The 21,858-nt window shown below is 57.2% G+C and overlaps 1 protein-coding gene across 12 annotated transcripts in view; it reads left to right on the top strand.

The window, feature by feature from the left end:
• The window catches only part of RAB3IL1 (RAB3A interacting protein like 1), a 46,793-nt gene that overhangs the window by 17,197 nt on the left and 7,738 nt on the right, over positions 1-21,858 (top strand). For 3 of the 12 annotated variants that reach the window (XM_008543626.2, XM_070565328.1, XM_008543624.2), the window contains exons 2-5: positions 19,639-19,891; positions 20,321-20,416; positions 20,507-20,584; positions 21,213-21,431. In XM_008543626.2, coding sequence (XP_008541848.1) covers positions 19,639-19,891; positions 20,321-20,416; positions 20,507-20,584; positions 21,213-21,431 — 646 coding nt within the window. Of the gene's footprint in view, positions 1-8,236; positions 8,391-10,733; positions 11,109-19,599; positions 19,892-20,320; positions 20,417-20,506; positions 20,585-21,212; positions 21,432-21,858 lie in introns of those variants that run through there. The other 9 variants (XM_070565332.1, XM_070565331.1, XM_070565326.1 and 6 more) reach the window with 6 other exon arrangements.

The raw sequence follows: 21,858 nt of genomic DNA, 5'->3' as shown, positions 1-21,858 counted from the left end.
TCTCTTGACCTATAGGTTTTCTTTCTTGGTTTCCCCCCTCATTTTCTTGGAGTGCATCCTTTAGCAGTTCCTGAAAAAAGTGTATGTGAGAGTTAAATTTTTTTTTTAAGATTTTTATTATTTCCTTTTTCTCCCCCAAGCCCCCCGGTACATAGTTGTATATTCTTCATTGTGGGTTCTTCTAGTTGTGGCATGTGGGACGCTGCCTCAGCGTGGTCTGACGAGCAGTGCCATGTCCGCGCCCAGGATTCAAACCAACGAAACACTGGGCCGCCTGCAGCGGAGCGCGCGAACTTAACCACTCGGCCACAGGGCCAACCCCTGTGAGAGTTAAATTTTTGAGACCTTGCATATATACTCGGATGATAGTTTAGTTGGCATGGAATTCTAGGTTGGAAATTACTTTCCTTCTGAATATTAAAGGCATTTCTCCATTGTCTTCTTGTTTCTGGCATCCAAATTCATTCTGATTCCAGATTCTTTGTTGTGACTATTTTTGTGTTTTTGGAAACTTGTAAGATCTTCTCTTTGTCTTCAGTTTCCTGGAAACATACACCGATGTATCTCAGTATTTTCATTGACTCAACTAGACACAAGCTGGGCCTTTTCTATTTGAAAAATCATATCCTTCAGTTTTGCAAAATGAGCTTGAATTCTTTATCTGATGCTTCAGTCTCTCTATTTTCTTCTGTTTCTCTGGAATCCTTGTTATTCAGTTATTGAGCATCCTAAGTTTGTCCTTAAACTTTCTAATGCTTTCTCTGTTTTTTATTTCTTTATTTTTATTTATTTTGTGGGATATTCCCTCCACTTTGTCTTCTAACCCTTCTTCAGAGTTTTTCATTTCTGCCATCATTTTTTTAAAAAATATTAATTTCCAAGAGTTCTTTTGGTTCTATGAATGTTTACTTTTATGAAATCATGTTCTTCTTTCATGAATGCAATACCTTCTTTTTCTCTTTCTGAGGGATATTAATGATAGGGGTTTTTTTCCTTCTCCCTATAGAGTTTTTGTTTCTTCTAAGTTGCTTTTTTTCTGTTTGCTAGATTTGATTTCTTTCATGTCAGAGGTTCTCCTTAGTTGCCTAGTCATCCTTGGTTGTCTGCTCATTATCAAGAATGGGAGCTCAAGGGGCCGGCCCAGCAGTGTAGTGGTTAGGTTTGCACACACTGCTTTGGCAGCCCAGGGTTCACTGGTTTGGATCCCAGGTGCAGAGCTACATACCACTCATCAAGCCATGCTGTGGCGGTGTCCCACATACAAAATAGAGGAGGACTGGCACAGATGTTAGCTCAGCGACAATCTTCCTCAAGCAAAAAGTGGAAGATTGGCAACAGATGTTAGCTTAGGGCCAATCTTCCTTGCCAAAAAAAAAAACAAAAAACAAAGAATGGGAGCTCAAAATTTGATGGGAAGCTCTAAGCGTGTCAACCTTGAGCTTCACAGTATGATGTTCTGACTGGCATTTCGTGGGTAACAGTAATCTTAGGGTCTTTAGCTCTCTTTTCTTGGACTCACCAGGTCCCTGGGGAAGGCTCTTCCAACCTGCTGTCTGGAGGGTAAAGATCTGGCTGCCACTATTCTGGCTGCCAAGCAAGGGAAGAGAGTTGTATGCAATTGCTCAATCCCCAGTCCACTACTGGCCCAAAGACTCTCTGTTTTACCACCTCCAGAGAATAAATTTCCAGTCTTATGCTAGATCCAGAAAGAGAAAGTTGGGCTGGCCCAGTGGCCACGCTGTGGTAGGCATCCCACGTATAAAGTGGAGGAAGACGGGCACAGATGTTAGCTCAGGGCCAGTCTTCCTCAGCAAAAAGAGGAGGATTGGCAGCAGATGTTAGCTCAGGGCCAATCTTCCTCAAAAAAAGAAAAAAGAAAGAAAGAGAAAGCTGTTCAATGGCATGAAGTAGGGGAGGCAATGTGGGCATCTAATTATTTCTTGATTAGCTTTGATCTAAAGCTCCATATTTTAGCCTTTACTACTAACGCCAGGGGTCTCCGTTGCTGCCAGTTCCCAATATTTTGCTTCCTGATCTACTCAGAGTTGAGAGAGATTTGTTGATATCTCATACAATGTGACAGACTTGTCTAATTTCCCCCTGAAACGCTAATGATTTTTGCTTTAATTAGTTTTAGGCTATGTTATTAGGCACATATTAATTTAGAATTGTTATATCTTTCTGGTGAGTTTGATTTTTCTTTTACTTAACATTGCCATCATTTTACTATAACTGCATAGTGGCCATCTATACCCTCAATAATGCTTTTTGTCTTAAAGGTCACTTATTAATAGAGGTATATCAGCATCCTTTTTTTTTTTTTTTTTTGAGGAAGATTAGCCCTGAGCTAACATCTGCCACCAATCCTCCTCTTTTTGCTGAGGAAGACTGGCCCTGAGCTAACATCCATGCCCATCTTCCTCTACTGTATATGTGGGACGCCTGCCACAGCATGGCTTGACAAGCAGTGTGTAGGTCCACACCGGGGATCCCAACTGGCGAACCCCGGGCCACCAAAGCAGAATGTGCAAATTTAACTTCTGCACCACCGGGCTGGCCCCTGGTATATCACCATTCTTTTGTTCTGTATTTTCTTGATATATTTTCTTGGTATAACTTTTTCAGTCTCAGCCTTTCCATGTCCTTATACTTAGGTGTGTCAGGTTTGTGTGCTTTTAAAATCATTTTAACCATTTTTAAGTGCACAGTTTAGTGGCAGGAATGTTCCTCGCTGCTCCAAGTTCCACTAGACGTGGAAATTCTCCAATCCCTTCCACACACATCCACAGGAGACATCTCTTTGACCTGCAGATCTGATCACATCACGCTCCTGCTTAAAACCTTCGATGTCTCCCTTTTGTCCTTAAGCATAAAGTTTGAACTCCTTACCTAGCATACACGGCCCCACGTGATCTGGCCCTGACTCCCTTGCCAGACTCATCTCTTTCCTTCGTCCCTTTCCCACTCCCAAATTCTTCCCTTGGGAACATTTCCTAGACTCCAAGTCTAGGTTGGGAGTTCATCGATATACTTCCCATTCTTGTACCTGTCACATGGGATTGTAATTAGATGTCTGAATCCTCCCTACCCCAAACTGTATACTTCATTCGGGCAGAAACTTTGTCTTGTCCACTAGTATCTCCTCAACACCTGGCACAGGTGCTCATTAAAGATTTTTTGAATGTGGGGCCGGCCCCATGGCCTAGTGGTTAAGTTTGGCACACCTCGCTTGGGTGGCCCAGGTTCGGTTCCCAGGCGCAGACCTACACCACTCACCGGTGGCCATGCTGTGGCAGCGACCCATGTACAAAATAGAGGAAGATGGGCACAGATGTTAGGTCAGGGTGAATCTTCCTCAGCAAAAAAAAAAAAGATCTGTTGAATGAATGAACATGTTCTTATTGATTTTTGTGAATTCTTTACATACTAAAGATGTTAACACTTTGCCATTTGCTGGGAATATTTTCCCCAGGCTATTTGCCTTTTAATTTGGGTTATTTTTTGGTGAAGGGAGGAACACAGAGAAGTTTTAAATTTTAATGTAAACAGATCTATTGATTTTTTTTCTTTTGAGGTCCCTTCAAACGCTTCTAAGTTTAGAAAGTCTTTCACTCTCTAGATATTTGATAAGTATTCACTTTTATTTTCTATGCTACACTGCTGCCCGTCGAATCTTCCCTGAGCAGGGCTCTGATCGTGTCACTCTCTGCTCAAAAATGTTTAACTGTCTCCTTGGAGTCTCGAGAATAAAGTCCAAACTCTTTAACTTGCCCTCCAAGGCTCTCATGATTCCTCCCGAGCCTGCCCATCTAGTCCTTTTACCGTTCCAGCCAGAGTGAAGGGTGTGCTTCTCTCGGTGTGCCCCACCCCCCAGCCTCTGTTCCTGATGGTCCCTTTGCAAAGAATGCCTGTCCTCCATTTCTGTGTATTTAAATCCTGCTTATCCTTCAAGCCTCCTTTCTCCAAAAACCCTCACCTTACCCTTCTCCTGAGAGGACGAATGGTGGAGGGATAAGACCAAGCTTTTGGAGTCTGATAAACCTGTATTAAAATCCCACTTCCCTCACTTGCTCGCTGTCGCCAAATCCTTCAACGTTTCCGAGTGTCAGTTCTTTCATCTTTAAAATGGGAGCAGAAGGCAATGAAGGATACCATCGGGTGATTTGGAGGGCGAGCTAAGTCTGATGTCGAATGTAAAGATGCTAGCAAATTCTCCGCCCCACCCCGATTCTGCCATTTTGGAAGGGAGTCACAAGCTGTCCCTCCAGTCATATCTGTCCTTGGAGGTGTGGCTGGCTCTTGAATTCCATTAGGTTGGCTGCACTTTCCTGCTCAGGAGCTGGGAGTAGCAGGCAAACAGGTTCTACTTGGAGAAATTCCCCCAGGCACCGTGGTGGGACTCCCATACCCACCTGGGCCCAAGGGAATTCCCTCCTTCCTTCCTTCACGTGAGCTTCCAATGGTTTCATTGCTGGGAAATATTTAGGGCCCCAAAGGGGTCCACTGGCACCCGCCGCCCCTCGCCATCAGCACCCACAGTATGATGAGTCAAGTACAGCAAGGTTAATCCTGCCCATTTTAACACGAATCAGCTGAGGCTCAAACTACCTTGCGAATGGTTGGGTTGGAACTTGTGTGTCTTCTCAGTCTCACTCAGGGGCTCCGGGAGGCCTGGGCCATGGCGGTGGGGAATCCGGGGGAGCCCCAGCCCCAGAGTAGGCAATGGCGCAGGACTCCTGGCTCCGTGGCCCTCCACCCCTTGTCCACAAGGGGGTTAATGCGACTGCCTTGGAGGCTAGTGGGGAACTCAGTGTCTGTGTATTTTCTTTGTGACCCCAGAGTACTACGCTTGAGTAGGTTATTTTGCTTGTGTCTTTGGGGGAAGAGCAAGGACGAGGATTCGATTCACTGGCTGGGGTACGTGTGTGTCTCGGGGGCTGGGAGGGAGGGTGGGGGCAGCTTGGACAGTGAGAGGAGCAAGCTTAGGCTCAGGAGCCTGGGTTCCAGCCCAGCTCTACGCCTGGCATGCTGCAATCACCTGTCCAGCTCTACACCCACCTGGGGCGAGCGCCTGCCCCCTCTGGACCCCAATTGTCCTATCTGTAAAATGGGAGTAGGGGTAGATGAGCTGATCTCTATCTTAGAATCTCAGCGCTCTCAACATGCTGGCCCTTCCCCAAGCCCAGACTGTCCCCAGGGCCTGACTTCACCAGTTCGCCCCACCAAATCTCTGACACCATTCTGCAGCCTCCGCCCTCCACCCAGTCCTTCCCTGTGGCCTGGGCCTGACTAGGCTCCCACCGTGCTGGGGCTGGGTGGACAGTGGTCTTGGTCAGGGCTGGGTGGGGGGCCTCCAGGCCCACGTCTGACCTCTGGAGCCTCTTCCACTCCTCTCCAGCATCCTGTCCTCCCTCCCTCTGGAAATCTGAGCTTCGTCATCTAGGGAGGACTCTGGCTGCAAAACATCTCATCCAGTTGTCCAAACACTGTGCACAGCTGGCGGAGGGAGGGGCAGCCCAGCCGCTTTCTGGGAGCCCTGGGGCTGTTGTTTCCATGGAAATGGTGGAGTCCTCACGGCCTCTCCACCCCCACCAGCCCTGGCTGCCCCAAGGAGATTCGCTTGGCTGAGAGGATAAGGGAAGAGCTCCCCAACACACACACCCCCCAGAGGGCTTGCCCTGAGCCTCCCTCTGGGAGTCCCCAGCCCTGGTGGGGAAGATCCAGGTCTGCTGGGCCAGGTGCACACGCCTGCCAGTCGGGAGGCGGCTGGGCAGCGACCCGGCCGCCTTGTGAGCCTCCCCTGTGACCGGGCTCAGTGTGGTGGTGATGGGGGAAGGGCGGGCAGGATGACTCTGAGATAGCAAGCCCTGGGGGGGTGACTTGGGGCAGCAGGTCTTACTGGCAAGCAGTCCTAGACCCAGCTGCCCCTTGGCTCTGACTCACCAGTGACCCTGGATGAGTGTCCCGGCCTCGGTTTCCTCATCCACAACAGGACGGTGCTGGACCTCTTCTGGCTCTGATTTTTCTAAGTGACCGCCAAGCACAAGGTCCTCGCAGCTCCCCTGCAGTCTCACCTGTGCCTAAATGTCCAGAAAGTAGCCAATCTTTCTATACAGCCCTGAGAGTGACTCTGACTGCCCCCCCCCCCCCCCCGCAAGGGGCCTGGTGGAGGCTTGGCAGGGAGGGACCATTTCCACACACTTTGTCACCAGCCAGGCTGAGCGCCTTGCCCTCCCGCCACGTGGGGGTGATGGGGAGACCCTCCTTTCACACATCCTGTTTTCCATTAATTGTTTCCAGGTGGGCCCAGAGGTTGCCCTGCAGAGGAAGGTGGCGGCACAGGAGAATTTAGCAGGGGGACCAGTGAGGAGCAAAAACAGGAAGGGGTTGGGAGCAGGCCATGGAAAATTCGCTGCCAGGAAGGGGAGGCCAGCATCTGGTTTGCATTAGGCTGAGAGAGCCTGCAGCCCAAGCCCGAGCCGGGAGATATTGTTATCCGGGGCGTGACTGCTAGTCAGGAACTGGCAGCTTCTCCCCAGCGGGAACTCAGAGGCCGACAGGAAAGAAGAGGGAAGGCAAGGGAGAAGGGAACAGGAAACTGTCTTTCATCCTTCGCTGCGGCAGACACTTCACGAATGTTTCCTCCTTGGTGTTCATAACTTCACAGGGGAGAATTGTTCCCATTTTATAGATGGGGGAACCGAGTCCCAGAGAGGTTAAGTGACTTGCCTAAGGTCACACAGCCAGGGAATGGCAGAACTAGGATTAGAAGTCAGGGCAAATGTGGGGCCGGCCTGGTGGCACAGCAGTTAAGTTCGCACGTTCCACTTCTCAGCAGCCCAGGGTTCGCCGGTTTGGATCCTGGGTGCGGACATGGCTCTGCTTGGCAAAAGCCATGCTGTGGTAGGTGTCCCACGTATAAAGTAGAGGAAGGTGGGCACGGATGTTAGCTCAGGGCCAGTCTTCCTCAGCAAAAAAAAAAAAAAAAAAAAAAGGAGGATTGGCAGTAGTTAGCTCAGGGCTAATCTTCCTCAAAAAAAGAAAAAAAAGAAGTCAGGGCAAATGAGACAGAGTGGAATATTCAAACCATCCCATGGATGGATTGAGGCTACCATGTGCCAGGGAGGGGGCATCAAGGATTCAGTGATAAGCGTGGGCCAGCCTCTGTCCCTCAGTCCTTGTAGCAGAGTCCAACGGTGCCACAGGGCATTCATCATGACACAAGGCAGACCATGTGTCTGAAGGCTGCAGCCCAATGCCTGCAGAGGAAGAAAGCAATTCACAGAGGAAGGCTTCCTGGAGGAGGCATATGAGTAAAGAGAAATTTATTGGCTGGGTTGGGATGGGGTGGAGGCTGCAGAGAGAAGGGATGGTGTGTGGAAAGGAGGATATAGGGCATGTCTGAGCAATAGCAGCTGGCCTGGTGTGCCTTAGAGGGTGAGAGTCCATTCTATACTTGGGGAAACTGAGGCACAAAGGGGCTAACATGGCCAAAGGTTTATGGTCTGGAAGTGGGGTTGAATCTAGCCTGTCTGACTCCAGGCCTGTTTTTCTAACTGCCACACTAAGTGGTCCCTTTTTGTTGGTGGTTAAAAAGTTTTAAGGGTGGTGGGCCAGCCCAGTGGTGTAGTGGTTAAGTTCACACACTCCGCTTCGGTGGCCTGGGGTTCACAGGTTCAGATCCCAGGCATGGACCTACATACCACTCATCAAGCCATGCTGTGGCTGCACCCTACATACAAGATAGGGCAAGATTGGCACAAATATTAACTCAGGGCCAATCTTCCTCACCAAAAAAAAAAAGTTTTGAAGGGATTTTGAGGCCAGGGACTGGGGGAGAGATGAGGGTCCTTATCCAGGCCCCACAGCCAGCTAGTGGAAGGCCAGGGCCGCACAGGCTCTTTCTGACTCGCCAAGCTGGGCGGGGAGGGGACAGGCGGCCCCGTCTGCGGGCTGAGTGGAAGGCCCCCACCTCCCCTCGAGGAGTCTCACCTTCCGTGGCCCGGAGCCCAGGAAGGAGGGCCCCAGCGTCTGCTGCTGCCCGATGAGCCACAGGAGTTAATAATTATGGGGTTTAAGGAGATAGAGGCCTTTCTGGGAGGCGCCTCCCTCCCCGGCCAGCCGCTGCTCCACAGAGATAGCAAAGGTTAGTGTGAGGCTCGGCCAGGTGGGGAGAAGGTTCCTGCCACCTGCCCGCCTGGCAGTCTCCAGAGGGACCCTCGGTCTGGCCCTCCAGGCATGGACGCCCCTGAGAAGCCCAGCTGGTGCCCTGCCCGAGCGACATGCCCTGTGTTCCTGGCGATGAGCTCGGGGACTGTCTGTGATGCCCCAACAGGTCTGGGCCTTGCACTTGAGGGGAACTTGAGAGAGGAGCCCTGGGACACAGAGAGGTGAGCTGGTGCCCCGGGACGTGGAGGGGAGGGGGCAATCTTGCCACCCTGCCGGGGCGTTGGGGGAGTGGGTGAGAAGCCAGACTCCTGACAGGGGCCTGACATGGAACGCTGAGGAATTTCTGGAACCTCCTACAAGGTCAGTGCCACAGGGGTGGCCCTGATTGTCCAACTTGGTGGTTGTACGGATGTAGAGTCAGTCAGGCTCAGAGAGGGCAAGACACTCATCCTGGGTCACACAGTGAGCTCAGAACAGACCTAAGTCCAGAATGGGGGTCTGGGTGATGCCAACTGGCAGACTCCTGTTCCTCATCTACCTCCTGCCAAGGGTCTGTGGGCAAGGCTGCCAGGCGGGGATGGGGCTGGCAAGGGGAGTACCAGGTAGCTTTGGGGACGGCAGTGGCTTGGGGGCAGAGTACATACATTTGATGTCTCCCTCCTCGCCTGCCAGCCAGGCACCTAGTAGGTGCCCCTTATTGTCTGAATGTACGTGGCTGCAGCTTCCAGGGAGCCCTCTGGTTTCTGGGCTCTCTTTTCATAAAACTGGTGGAAGGGATCTCAGCCCCACCACCCCTCGCTGTGTGACATCGGGCAGCTTCCTTAACTTCTCTGAGCCCATCCTTTTCAGCGGAGGAACAGCGCTCTCCAGGCTGGGGGAGGAGCTGGTGAGGTCTGGGAGTCCAAGGGAACCGGATGCACAGAGACAGGATAGTTTTGGTGAGTTACCGGGGTGTCAGTGCTCCCAAGTGGGAACCCGCATTTGTCCTTCGAGGCCTCGCTCACAGGCCTCCACAGCCACCAGCCCTCCCATACCGAGGACTCTTCTTCTGGGTCCACAGCCCTGGGCTGCCACCCCCTCCACCCCTTATCTCCCACCAGTCTGGGTTACCACGACGTGGGCCAGTCCTTATCTCCGGCCCAGGCTTGTGAAGTCTTGGAGGGTAAGGGCCCTGTCCTGAGCACCTTCGGCGTCATCTCCCCCGTCTCCTAAATAGTGAATAGGGCAAGGGCCAAGAAGACAGCAGTTGCTCAACATTTGTTTGGTGAACGATTCACGTCAACAAACACACGATGACATCTGCTTTGGGCCAGACCCTGGGCTGGGCTGGGTGGGTGGAGAAACAGCGGCAAGAAGGAGCTGGTCCCTGCCCTTGGGAAACCACAGTCGTGGAAACAACTGCCCTGCAGAGTGAAGGGCATGGGAGATCTGCGTGGAATGATTCTGGAAAGTCAGAAGGGATGTCATGGAGGGCTGCCCAAGTTGTTCACTGCACAAGGTGCCAGCCAAGAAAGCAAGTGAGCAAGGGATAAAATCCAGCCTGCCCTCCACTCACCAAGTCCTGTGCCTTGGCGTAGGCTGTGCCCACCTAGGAAAGGAGTACTATTTTCTATTTTTAACAAAGACACCATTGACTTAGCAAGGTGAGCCCAGGGCAAGCAGTAGTCATGGAAGTGGAGGTCCTTAGGAATATGTCCCCCATCCCCACCTCCCCACCATGCTGGAGCCCCAGGAGGACAGAGCCTGGGTCTGTGCAGTTTCCCTTTGAGTCCCCAGCCCTTGAATGGCCCATAGTGTGTACTCAGGAGGGGTGGTTGAAGGAATGAATGAAAGAATGAAATACGTGTCCCCAAATGAAGACCTGACAAACTCAAGCGTGGGGACCCTGCTGTGTGGGCCTGGAAGAGTAGTGCCAGGAGTTCTGGTAGCATCTGGAAGGGAGGTACCTCCTCCCAGCCTCCCGGGCTTCCTTGAGACACGCAGGGTGGGAGCCATGATCCCTGGCAGGAGAGAAGAGGGGTTATGTTCTCACTGGCTCCAGATCCAGGCTGAAGTTGAGGCCGATAGTCAGGGCTCAGGATAGGGGACAGAGGGACTGAGGGACCGGATGGCCACTGGTCTGGGATTCAGGGAAAGGTTTTGTAGAGGCTGTGGGACAGACAGGTGTGTGTAGGGGGGTGCATTTCCCCAGAGAGCAGACGGTGGGCAAGGGAGGGAGGGGGTGGGGGGAGGGGGTCAGAGCAAGAGGGAGGCCCCTGTGGGGAGAGGCTGGGGCTGGAGATGTGGGTCCTCCCTCGAGATAAGCACTCAGAGAGTAGGACAAAGAACCCTTGTTTTGGGGTCTGTCCCCCTTCCCAGCAGGCAGGATGCTGTGCAGGGAAAGGCACAGAGTAGGCCGCCCAGAGAAGGAGTGATGGCCGGGGAGCTGGGAGAGGGGGTGGGAGGGTGTCTTCGGGCCTTAAGGGACAACCCGTTAAGAATCAGGGAGCCGAAAGCCCGGGAGCGGCTGCAGGTTCCTGAGCGGGGCGGCCCGGGGCGGGCGCTGCGCTGGTGGGGCGGCGGGTGACGCCGGCCGCGGGATGCTGCGGAGGCTGCTCCTCCCCGCTCCGGCCGTCGCACCGTCCCGGCCCGAGCGGCCCGAGTCCCCGGGAGCGCGCGCGAGCTCGCAGCGCCGGCCGCCGGGGGGGCGGGGCCGGGCACGTGTCCTCGGGCCACCCCCTCGGGCACGTGACCCGCTCAGGGCAGGGTCGCCGCGGGGCTGCGGGCCGGGGCGCCAGCGGGAGCCGCACAGACGGGCTGCGGGCAGGACAGACAGGCTGCGGGCAGGCCGGCTGGCCCGGGGCGGAGTCGGCGGCGGGCACGGGGGCCACGCGGGGACATCGCGGCGGCGGCGCGGCGGAGCGACGCCCGGGCGCCCCCGGCGCCGGGATGTGGAGCGGGTAGGTGCGCGCGCTCGCGGCTCGGCGCCTGCCCGGGCCGCCGCTACCCCCGGGGCTGGAGGCTGGCGGGTCCCTGCAGGGCGCGCGCCCCGCCCCGGGAGGCGATCTCCGTCCCCAGCCCGGCCCGCGGCTGCGGAGCGCGCGCTAGCACGAGGACAGGCGAGCCCCCTCGCCACCGGAGATGGAAGGACACTCCGCGGGGAGGGGTCAGGGGGTGTCTCCAGGGGTGGGCGGCAGAGCGTCCCGAAGGGACAGCGCCAACTCCCCCTAGCTCATCTGGAGTGCAAGTGAGATGGGGCGGGGGGCGGCGGTGGTGGACTAGCCCGAGTAAGTCTGGGGTCCGCACCTAGAGGAGGGCCCCCCAGGCTGGGCGAACCTTGGAAAGCAGTGCAATTGAGAAAGAGGGGCTGAGTCTCTGCCAAGGAAGCTAGCAAACTGATGGACCTCTCTGGGGCTCCTGGAGCCCACCGGGCTCGGAGTGTGGGATGGGACCCCCGTGCAGGCAGGACTCTGGCCCCAGGACCCACATCTGTTTATTGGCTTTCAGGGGAGGTCCCGGTCCCTGGCTGACCTGGTGTGCCCTGTCTGTGTAGAAAGGTCGTGTTCTTCTCATGGAGCTGAGCAGACACTTCCTCGTCGCCATGGCCTGGAAAGACCTGGGGAGATGCGGCCAGAGTGGGGATGGGTTGCATTCCTGTGCAGAACTGGGCCAGATGGGTGGTCCCAGGACAAGGCCCCCTCCCAGCCCCAGCTGGGGAGGGAGGGAAGGGCTGCAGAGTTTTCTGATACGGGCTGAATCCGCTTGACGCCAGGGCACCTAGCAAGGCTTGAGCTGAGATGCTAGGGGAGGAATGGGGAAACTCGTCCCCAGCAGGGGCTGCTGAGAGAATGGACTCCTGGGAGGGGTGAGGTGTGGAGAGACCCGACACTTAGAGAGAGAGCTGAAGCAACGTGTATATGCTTTGGAATGGAGCCCCTGGGGAAGGCGACTGAGTTTAGGGAGAAAGCGGTTGAGGTGTGTTGGTGGTCCCTGGAGGGGTTAGGGCAGGCCTGCTGGGGGCGGCGGGGGTGGGGTGGGGGTGGGGGGGTAGCTGTGTTTGAGTAGCAGCCTGGTCTGGAGGAAGCTTGTGCCCCCTTGGTGATGGATGCACCCAGGCAAAACACAGCCACCAAGTTGCTGTGTGATCTTGAGAGTACGGCCTCACTTCTCTGGGCCTCTAGGTAAAATGAGCAGATTATGGGGTGGCGAGTGATCCAGGCCCCTTCCCTGGAGACATCCAGGCCAGGGCCAGACAGACATCCACCAGTAGGTGGATGCTCTCTTTAAGGACAGAGTCAACAAGACTCAAGGTCCTGGAGAAGATCCCCAGTCCAGCCTCCCTGCCATATTCCCAGAACCCTTCTGGATGAACCAGGCTGACCCCCACGTGATGCTCAGTCTGGCTCACTTCTTTTATGTACCTTTGGATCCCCCAGGGCCTAGCCAGGGGCAGAGCCTCCTAACTGAGGATGGACAGCCTGAGGGCAGAATGAGGAGTTGGGCGCCAGGGCAGTCAGAGGCAGAGTTTTGGGGTTCCCTTGAGCACTGCCTCTGTAGGGACCCCTCACTTGAACATCGGCAGCAGGGATTGAAGGACCAGGGGCCAAGCTGCCCGCACCCACTGGGGGCCTGGTATCCGAGGAGCTCACCCAGATCCCAGCAGCAGCGGGGAGGGACCCTGCTGGGGGTCACACTTGCCCAGGTCACTGACTGAGCTGCTTGTGCTTGTGGCCCCAGTAGCTCATGATAACCCTGGGCGGGTGGATACTCGGGACCCTTCTTCCTAGACCAGGAGGAATCTGGGATTAGGACTCGCTGACCCTGGCCAAAGCACTGATGTCTCTGGGGCCTGGTGACCTCAGCTCTAAGATGAACTGAGATCTCTCTCTTGGGCGACGGCGCTGTTCATGGCCAGGTCCTGGTGCCAGTTCACCCCTTGGCCCTCGACCCAGGGCTGCTCCCCCGGGGTGGATGGCAGGGGCAGAACCCTGCATGAGCTTGGGTGGACCCTCTTCCTTGGGACTCCTTGAGTGGGCCCTGAACTCTCAACCCAGAGGCAGCTTCCTCCAAACCGGCTGCTCCCCTCCCCATCCCTCGCAGTTTCCCATGTCCGTAGTCATGGGTGTCAAGCCAGCTCCGAGGTGATGGGGCAAGGACGACATCTTGGGTACTTCTGCAGCTAACACAGAGCTGGGCGCTTGAGACTTGGTTGGTAGAGGCCAGAGTTTGGGTTCTGGACTAGTCTCCTGCCGCTGGGTGGCCACATGATGTGCGTGCAGCCCCTCAGCCTCAGTTTACCCCTCTGACAGATGGTGCTAATCCTGCTTATCTCTAGGGAGGGCCAGGCTCTGATGGACTGAGGTGAGGCCACTCCAACCTCCCAGGGATGGGAGAATGTCTTTGTGACAGGCAGGATGCTGGGGAGCTCCAGGGCTGCAGGTGGGCTGTGTGATCTTGAGCAAGTCACTTAACTGCTCTGGGCTTCGGCTCCCCTACGGGGCTTGGATCTGCAAGGCCTAAGTCACAGAGGACTACAGGCTCTGAGATGTCGTCTGAAGTATGGCCTGGGGGCTCTAGGCAGGTGGGCCTCCTCCTTGGGAAGGAGTTGGGCAACCCTCACTGTCCCCTCCTCCTGTAAGCCCTCCTTGATCTACCTACCTACCCTTCCCCCTCAGCAGGTGGGGATGTCTTTCCTGCTGTTCCTTAATCAGCACACCTGTGCGCAGGGCTCAGACTCTCCTTAGAGTCTTGTTTGTCCTAGACCGTCCCCGTGTCTGCACAGGATTTGTGCCCAACAAATGCTTGTGCCCAAAACAGGTCCGGGAGGGGGATCAAAATGAATTAGAATGTCATGAGAAGGGGGCTCAGTGGTGCCAGACGCCAGAATCTGTGCGACCCTGCGGATCCGATGGATCAGGGCTGGCGGGGTCCCTGGCATGTGATAGGTGCTCACTATCTATGTGTTGGGTGTTTGAGGTCGTGGGGTCAAGATTCTGCTAGGACTAAAGAGGCGGCTATGAGGCACCTGCTGTGTGTCCTGCTCCACAGGAGCACAGAGTGAGCTCCCTCACGCTCCCAGTGGAGACTTAGGCTGGATTCCGTCCTCAGGGCTGGGCTGGGCCGGGCTGGCAGGCCTGGGGCTGTGGTGGGGAGAGGCTTGGCCGACCCACCTGCTTCAGGTGTTCTGACATCCCTGCTTACCGTCCCGAGGCTGTTCCTGACCTTCGCCTGCTCTTGCTCCAAGTCCTCCCACAAGGCACCGCTCCGCCGCCCCCCCCCCCACACCTGACTCCCCCTTCCTGGAGTGGTCCAGGCCCTCCCTCTCCCACCCCCAGGGTCCCGCACCGCCTGCCTCCCTGGCATTCTTCTGTTCCCATGGATGACGTATATGACACCTCCTCTTCTGGAGCCCTCCCTGCAACGCCTGGGATGGCTCCTCCTCAGATGTCCGGGCTGGCTCTCTGGCTCTCCGTCCTCTGTCGTTCATCCCCTCATCCAGGCTCACGCTGTGGCTGTTCCCTCTGGCCCGGTGCCTCCCCTCAGCCGCCTACAGGACGTGCCACTTCCCAAACGCCTCAGCCACCCCCCCTTCCCCTTCCTGAAAGACCCCCTCCCAGTTCTCATGTCCATCCCCGGTACAATTGTCTTCACTCACCTTTTCCTTGGTTTTTAATTATTTTAGTTAATTTACTGTAATTTTTATTTCTGTCCCCCTATCCAGCCCCTGATCTCCAGCGATCCTCTAGTCAGGTCACTTAGCTCTGTGTGTCCCCTCTGCATGTCCCCTCCCATCCCCAGGCCTGCCTCGCTTAGACAGCAGTCTTGGGTGGAACCCCTCTGCCACCACCGCCACTGGAGCGGGCGCTGTCGCAAACTTCCTCAAACCCCGTCTGCATCCTGCCTCACTTCTCCGAAACCACCATTCATCCTCTTTCCTCCCGTCAGGACTTTTCTGGGTGACGGGTCACTGGGCGCTCTGGTGCCTGGCCTCTGGGTTCACTTCCCACCCTGTCACTGTGTGTTCCGGCCAGGTCGCCATCCCTCTCTGAACCTCAGGTGCCTCATCGTTCAAACGGGGCTGGGGAGAACATCTCCCTGCAGTGGCATCCAGGGGTTCACGCAGGATGACATCTGTGGACACGTGGAGTGGTGGGCTGACATGGCTGGGGGTGGGAGCTCAGGCATCCGACATACTTGTGTGTTTGGAGCTGAAGACGTGGCCCCTTTCTGTAGGCTGAGCCTGGCTGGGCTTGCAGACCGGTCAGGGAGCCAAGATGTGAAACCTTTCCTGGGACCCCCTTGGCTGCTGGACATAAGTCACTTGGCTGTCAGCCTCAGTGCCCTCAGGGCTGATGGACTGCCCATGCATGGGGGAGCGTGGTCCTGAATCGGACCCTGTGCTTGGCGCTGTCTCAGAACTGGACCTTGGGTTGGGATTCCTGCAGACCAGACCAGCTGCAGCCTCCTTGGAGCCGAGCCTATTGGCCCAGGGAGAGGGTGAGGGGTCCCAGGGTGTCCTCCTGGCCCTCCCCTTCCCCGTTCAGAGCTTCCCTCGCTGGCTCTGGCTCTGCTTTTTCATGAACCCGTTATGCCCATTAGCATGGGGGTCTTTAACTAAAGAGGTGACCTGGGGGAGAGACGGAGGGGCAGAAAGACCTCCTGGCAGGCTGGTCAGGCCAGGGCTGGGAAGGAGCACACAGGACCCTCGTTGGGCCCTTCTGGCCCCAGAAGTGACCTCTGGACACTGGCTCAGTGGGGGTTGCTGGGTGACTGGGTTTCATAGGATCCAACAGTGCTCATTCTCATTTTGCCCTTTTTGTGGATGGGGACAAAAGCCCTGCTAGCCTCCGAGGGCCGGCCTAGGGGGGTGGGGATTGCCTCGTTCCCCCCACCCTCGTGTGTTTCCTGGGGAAGTGACCCAGCGGGGCCTTTCCTGTGTGAACCGCCTGCCGAGCTCTAGGCGGAGGAGCCGGCTTCAGGATGGGGGGTGCTGGCTGCCCCGTCTCCCCCTGACCTTGACTCCTCCCATCTCCTGCCCCTGAGCAGACCCCTTCCCAGTGGCCCCTGCAGCGTATCCTGGATGCTGGACTCTGTTTCTGCAGGGAATAGGGACTGGGAAGGTTTGAGCAGAGGCCATGGACCTGGACTTGGGACGGGGGGAGTGCCTAGCACAGAAGCACTTAAGTGGTAAGCTGTGTTCATCCAAGGAGTGAGTCCCCCATCGCCCCAGGCGTTCATCCCCAGGTTCTCGGGCCTCTGGCCTGGGGGTTCTGAAGTGTGCGGATAATAGGGGATTATGGCTTGGACTGGACCCCGGGGTCTGGGATCCTGCCTTCCTCTGAAATTTCTGACTCGCTGGAGCTGGCCTCACAGCCGGGAAGTGTGAGGCGAGTGTCTGCAGGCTGGACGTCCCCCCATTACAGGGCGGGCCCTTCTTTTCTCCTGCTCCTACACCCCTGGCCTAGGTGTTGGGCAGTTAGGGACTACGGGAGGTGGGGGTCCTGCTTTTCCCATGCTTTCTGCCCTTAGGATTTTCCCAGTGGGCTTTTCCAACCGGGAGGAGGGGGGACATCACCAAGACTCTGTCCCAGGCCTCCAAGAGCCACTCTTTTCTCTGGTTGCAAAATACAGACCCATCCCCACAACCCAGTAGTGGGCTGAAGTGAGAGCCTGTTGGGAAAATGATGGGGGACTGTCCAGCCACACCCCCAGCCCGTGCCCTTGGACCAGCTGGAGAGTGAGAGTCTTTCCCTGTGGCCAGAGGCCCAGACCACACCGGTGGATGAAGCTCGGCCCTTGCTGGAGGGGCTGACGGCCTTTTTCTCCTACGCAGGGGGCGTGGGCGACGGCGGGGTGGTCCTGGCAGAGGGAAACGCACCGAGGCTGAGTGTGTGAACCCTGGGCCCCTGCCCTGTGCCCTATGCTGTCCCTGTGGGTCCTCTCCCACCCTTGGCCTCCAGTTCTTGCTCATTCTATTGAAGTGAGCAGCCCCCAAGGTGGGGTCTGCTGCCCCCGCCAAGACTGAGTGACCATGGCCATCCTCTCTCGCCCGAGGAAGTGGGGCTGGGCCCCAGGTCTCCAAACTGCCAGCGGGGACATCTCCCTGGGGCCTGTGGTTTCAGCTGTGGGACCCAGAGCCTGGGCAGGCGCGGCAGGGGTGTCTGCCAGGCGTGGCCGCAGACTGCACGCTCTTTGCTCGGTGCTGTCTGTGGTGACCTCTTCATTTGAGTCTCAGCGCACCTCCTGCAGGTCGTTACCCCCATCGCACGGGTGGGGAAGCAGGTTCAGAGAATCTCCCCGACAGTCCCAGGGGCTCGCGTGGACCCCAGGCCAGAGCCTGGCGTGGACCCCGGGCTTGCCCGACTCTGGCCCCCGCTGTCAGCCGCAGCTCCCCGGGCCTGGCTCTCCCTCCTGGGAGGTGGTTTCTGGGCCTGAGCAGAGGCTGGGCAGCCAGTTTGGGCCAGTATTGGATCAGATTTCCTTGTTACAGCCAAGGAGGAGCTTCCTGCAGCACCCCAGGCCTCACAGCCCTGGATCCCCAGGCAGATGCACCAGCGCCACCACTCACACCTTCACCCACTGGGGAGTTTTGGGCTTGGGCTGAAGACCGCCCATCCCACCACTGCCTCCCACCAGCTGTGAGACCCTGGGCAAGTTCCGTCAACCCTCTAAGACTCTGTCCCCCATTTGTAGAATGGGGACAACACCATGAGTGCTGTTCAGAGTTTTAAATGAGAACACGGGCAGGGGCCGGCCTGATGGCGCAGCAGTTAAGTTCGCACATTCCACTTGGGGGCCCGGGGTTCACCAGTTCAGATCCCAGGTGCAAACCGGTACACTGCTTATCAAGCCGTGCTGTGGCAGGCATCCCACAGTTGCGGATGTTAGCTCAGGGCCAATCTTCCTCAGGAAAAAGAGGAGGATTGGCAGCAGATGTTAGCTCAAGGCTAATCTTCCTCAAAAAAAATAAATAAATAACACGGGCAGAGCAGCCTGTACAGTGTCTGGCACTGTGCGAGTTCCCTGGGTGCAGACCCCAGCTCAGGGCTGCCAGACGACGGCCACAGTCCCTCAAGCGTCAGGGACCCCCCTTGCCAACAAGACCCGCCCCCGGTCCCCAAACAAGGGTGTTGGGAAAGATCCCCGTGTGGCATGAACACAGTTGATAGAGTGAAGGATGTGTGTTGCCACTTTATTCCTCAAAGCCCCATATCCCTGCCAGGCGGGACCCAGCCTGAGGAGTCTCAAGGCCACTTTCTGGGCCAGTTCCAAAGCAGAGGGCGGGCTGGGCTGAGTGGCTGGACGGGGCCGTGTGAAGGTTTCGGAATGGGCTCATTGCTAGGGTCCCTGGGTGTCCAGTCCCTTTGTGTTGCCTGGGGGAAACTGAGGCTCAGGGACTACTTGGAGAGCATCCCAGGGTCCAGAGGACAGGGAGAAGGGGCTGGTTCCCAGCCTTGCCTCGCCCTTTTCCTGCGGGAATCCTGAATCCCACGACCCTCCTGGGCCTTGTCTTTCCTCCCTCCCATGTGGGCCCCTCTGAGCCCCCTCCCCTCCACTTCCCCACTGTTATCAGTGGCCCAGCCCAGCCCCCCACCCTCAGGCCAGCCACTGCAGCTCAGAAGCTGCTGGCTCAGGAGCCACCGGATTTTGCTGAGTGAGCGAGTCCAGAGGTGCTGTCTTGGCACAAACCACCGCTGGCCGAGCCTTCTCCCTCCCTCCCTCCTCAGGGTCTGCTGCGAAGGGGTGGGTGTAGATGGGGGCGGGGGGTGAGGGCAGAGGCTGGTGCCCCCCCCCCCCCCCAACTGCCTCTAGGGTCTTCAACTTCAGGGAGAGAAGGGTCCTGAGGCCCAGAGAGGGAGTGTTTGCCTGAGCTCACAAGGCAGATCAGCAGAGAGCTGGACTGCTCCCCACAAGGTCCAGGGGGCAGGAAGTGGCACTGCCTTGCCTGAGCTCTTTGCGGAATCTTCCTGCCTCAGCCCTGCCTGGGTCCTTCCTCTCTGGTCTGCTCTAAAGGGTGTAAATTTGCATTAACAATAGCGACCAAAGCAGTTTCCACTTAAGGGCCTCCTGTGTGCCAAGGTTTTATGTGCAACTCTGATCCATTCAGTGACCCTTGAGGGGGCAGCCACTGGGATTGTCCCCACCTTATAGAAGTAGAAACTTAGATTCTCAACACTGATGCATTTACAGACATCTGTTGGACAGACACTGACTCCCACTGTGTGCTGACCACCTACTGTGTGCCAAGCACAGGCCTAGGCCCTGGGCTGGAAGGGGTGGCGGACAAAGATGAATGAGTCCTGTCCTTGCCTCCAAGAGACCTCATGCTTGGTCATCCTGCCCTTGTGACAACCCAGTGATAGCCTTACTGCTAGTGTCCCTATTTTACAGATGAGGAGACTGAGGCCCAGAGTGGCAGGTGCATTCCCTGGGGTCGGTCCCTGGGCTCAGGTCCAGGACCACCCCCCATATCTGCTGTTTGCCTCGCAGCCAGCCTCACCTGGATGAGGGCCACCCGCCGCCCCTGGAAGCTGCCCCGGTCTCCTGGAAGAGTGTGGGCCCCTGCAAAAGCCTCAGGGAGCCCCCAGGAGGCCTGGCCGAGGCCTCTGTAGGGGAGGAGGCCCAGGGGGAGGAGGACCCTGCAGCCGCCCAGCTGGACGTGTTGCGCCTGCGCAGCTCTTCCATGGAGATCCGCGAGAAGGGCTCGGAGTTCCTGAAGGAGGAGCTGCACAAAGCCCAGAAGGTGGGGATCTGAGGGTGGGGAGGGGGCTTCGGGGACCAGGGGCCCACCTGGGAGAGCTGTGGCTTCTCGCCCATGGCCCGGAGAGAGCATGCACCTCTCGAGGCCAACTGCATGTCAGGCCCGTGCTGGGCACGCGGCAAGTACAAAGACTGGTTCCTGTGACTTGTAAATGACTTTAGAAGTCTTGACATCTCTGAAAATCTGTTCCAACCCCTGTGGACTGATAGTCGGGGTTTCAGCCTCGTGCTGTGAGCTAAATAGAAAACGCATCATACAGCATGGGGCAGCAGAGGAAGCAAGCTCGGGGTCCAGAGGCCCCCGGAAGAGGACCTGAGGAATGGAGCCTGGTCCATGGGTCTGGTCCCACCAGGACTGGCCAGGCCTGGGGGCCCCCGTGGGGTTGACAGCCATCCACCTTGTGCCCCCCAGGAGCTGAAGCTGAAGGACAAGGAATGCGAGCGGCTGTCCAAGGTGCGGGAGCAGCTGGAACAGGAGCTGGAGGAGCTGACGGCCAGCCTGTTCGAGGTACCAGGGCATGTGGGGCAGGCTGGGGAGTGGGTCTGCTGGCCATCCATCAGCTCCTCACCCCGCATGCGGACCCTGCTGTCTTCCCAGGAGGCCCACAAGATGGTGCGAGAAGCCAACATGAAGCAGGCGGCATCAGAAAAGCAGCTGAAGGAGGCACGGGGCAAGGTGAGGGTCCCGCCGCCCAGACCCTCGAGGACCGGCCTTCGCTACCCAGTCAGACCCTCGCAGGGCCTGGTGGGGCCGGCAGGGATGGGTGAACTGAGGCCTAGAAGGTGGCGCAGAGGTGTCCGAGATGACACAGCTGAAACGCGGCCCACTGGGGTGTGAGCCCGGCTCCCTGGGGCTCCGGCAGTGTGTCCACGGCACCACAGAGACCTTTCTGGGCCTTTCAGGGGCTGGGAGGATCCTGTGGTAATTGTCACTTCTTTTCCCTCCTCCCATGTCCCCCTTACAAAGCAGAGACCTCAGTCAGGCCATGGCAGCCTGGGCAAATGGGTTCCCCTCTTGGGGCTCGTTTGCCCAGCTCCTGGGGGCCCCTCAGTGGGAGGCCCAAGCCAGCTCCCAGACACAAGCATCTAACAGAGTCCTGGCTTACAGCGTGACCTCAGGCAGGCCATGTCACCGCTCTGAGCCTCAGTTTCCTTCTCTGTAAAATGGGCGTCTCAGTCCCCACAGAGGCTCTTCCAAGGGTAACAGGTGGGGTTAGGTGCTAGTGGCTGCTGGGGGGCGCACTGTCCCAGGCTAGGGTGGTGTCAACCCCGGGCTAAGGTTGACGCCCATCTCATCCCGCCAGATCGACATGCTGCAGGCAGAGGTGACAGCCTTGAAGACACTAGTCATCACGTCCACACCAGCCTCTCCCAACCGGGAGCTCCACCCACAGCTCCTGAGCCCCACCAAGGCCGGGCCCCGCAAGGGCCACTTGCGTCACAAGAGCACCAGCAGCACCCTCTGCCCCACCGTGTGCCCCACTGCGGGACACACCCTCCCTCCAGACAAAGAGGGCAAAGAGGTGAGGGGCGGCCGGCGGGCGGTGGACACAGGAGCAGGAGACGGTGCCCACTGTCAGCCAGGCAGTGGGGCCCAGTGGGGATCTGGCTTAGCCCCTGGCTGTGTGACCTGGAGACTGTCCTGCCCTCTCTGGGCCTCTGTGTCCTCTGGCTGTGAGCAGTGGGTAGGTTCCCTGTGACATGAGGTTGGTTTGGCCTTCAGCCTCTGCTGTGTACAATCTGGGAGGCCTGATAACCCCCTCCACGCCCCTCCAAGCAGTAAGGGCTATCCTCTGCACCTGAGGCTGGCCTTGGGCCTGAGGGCCTGCCCTTGGGCAGTCTTCCACCTGAAGAGGCCACACTACTGGGCCTCTGGGGAGAGACCACCTGGGCCCTGTGCACCCTCAGGCCTGAGGCCAGGACCACCTTGTGACACCCTAGACTGAGAGT

This window comes from Equus przewalskii, chromosome 11 (genome assembly GCF_037783145.1).
Source record: "Equus przewalskii isolate Varuska chromosome 11, EquPr2, whole genome shotgun sequence".
NCBI classification, from domain to species: domain Eukaryota; kingdom Metazoa; phylum Chordata; class Mammalia; order Perissodactyla; family Equidae; genus Equus; species Equus przewalskii.
Note: the sequence above shows the minus strand (reverse complement) of the source record. Positions and strands in the feature narration are given on the sequence as shown.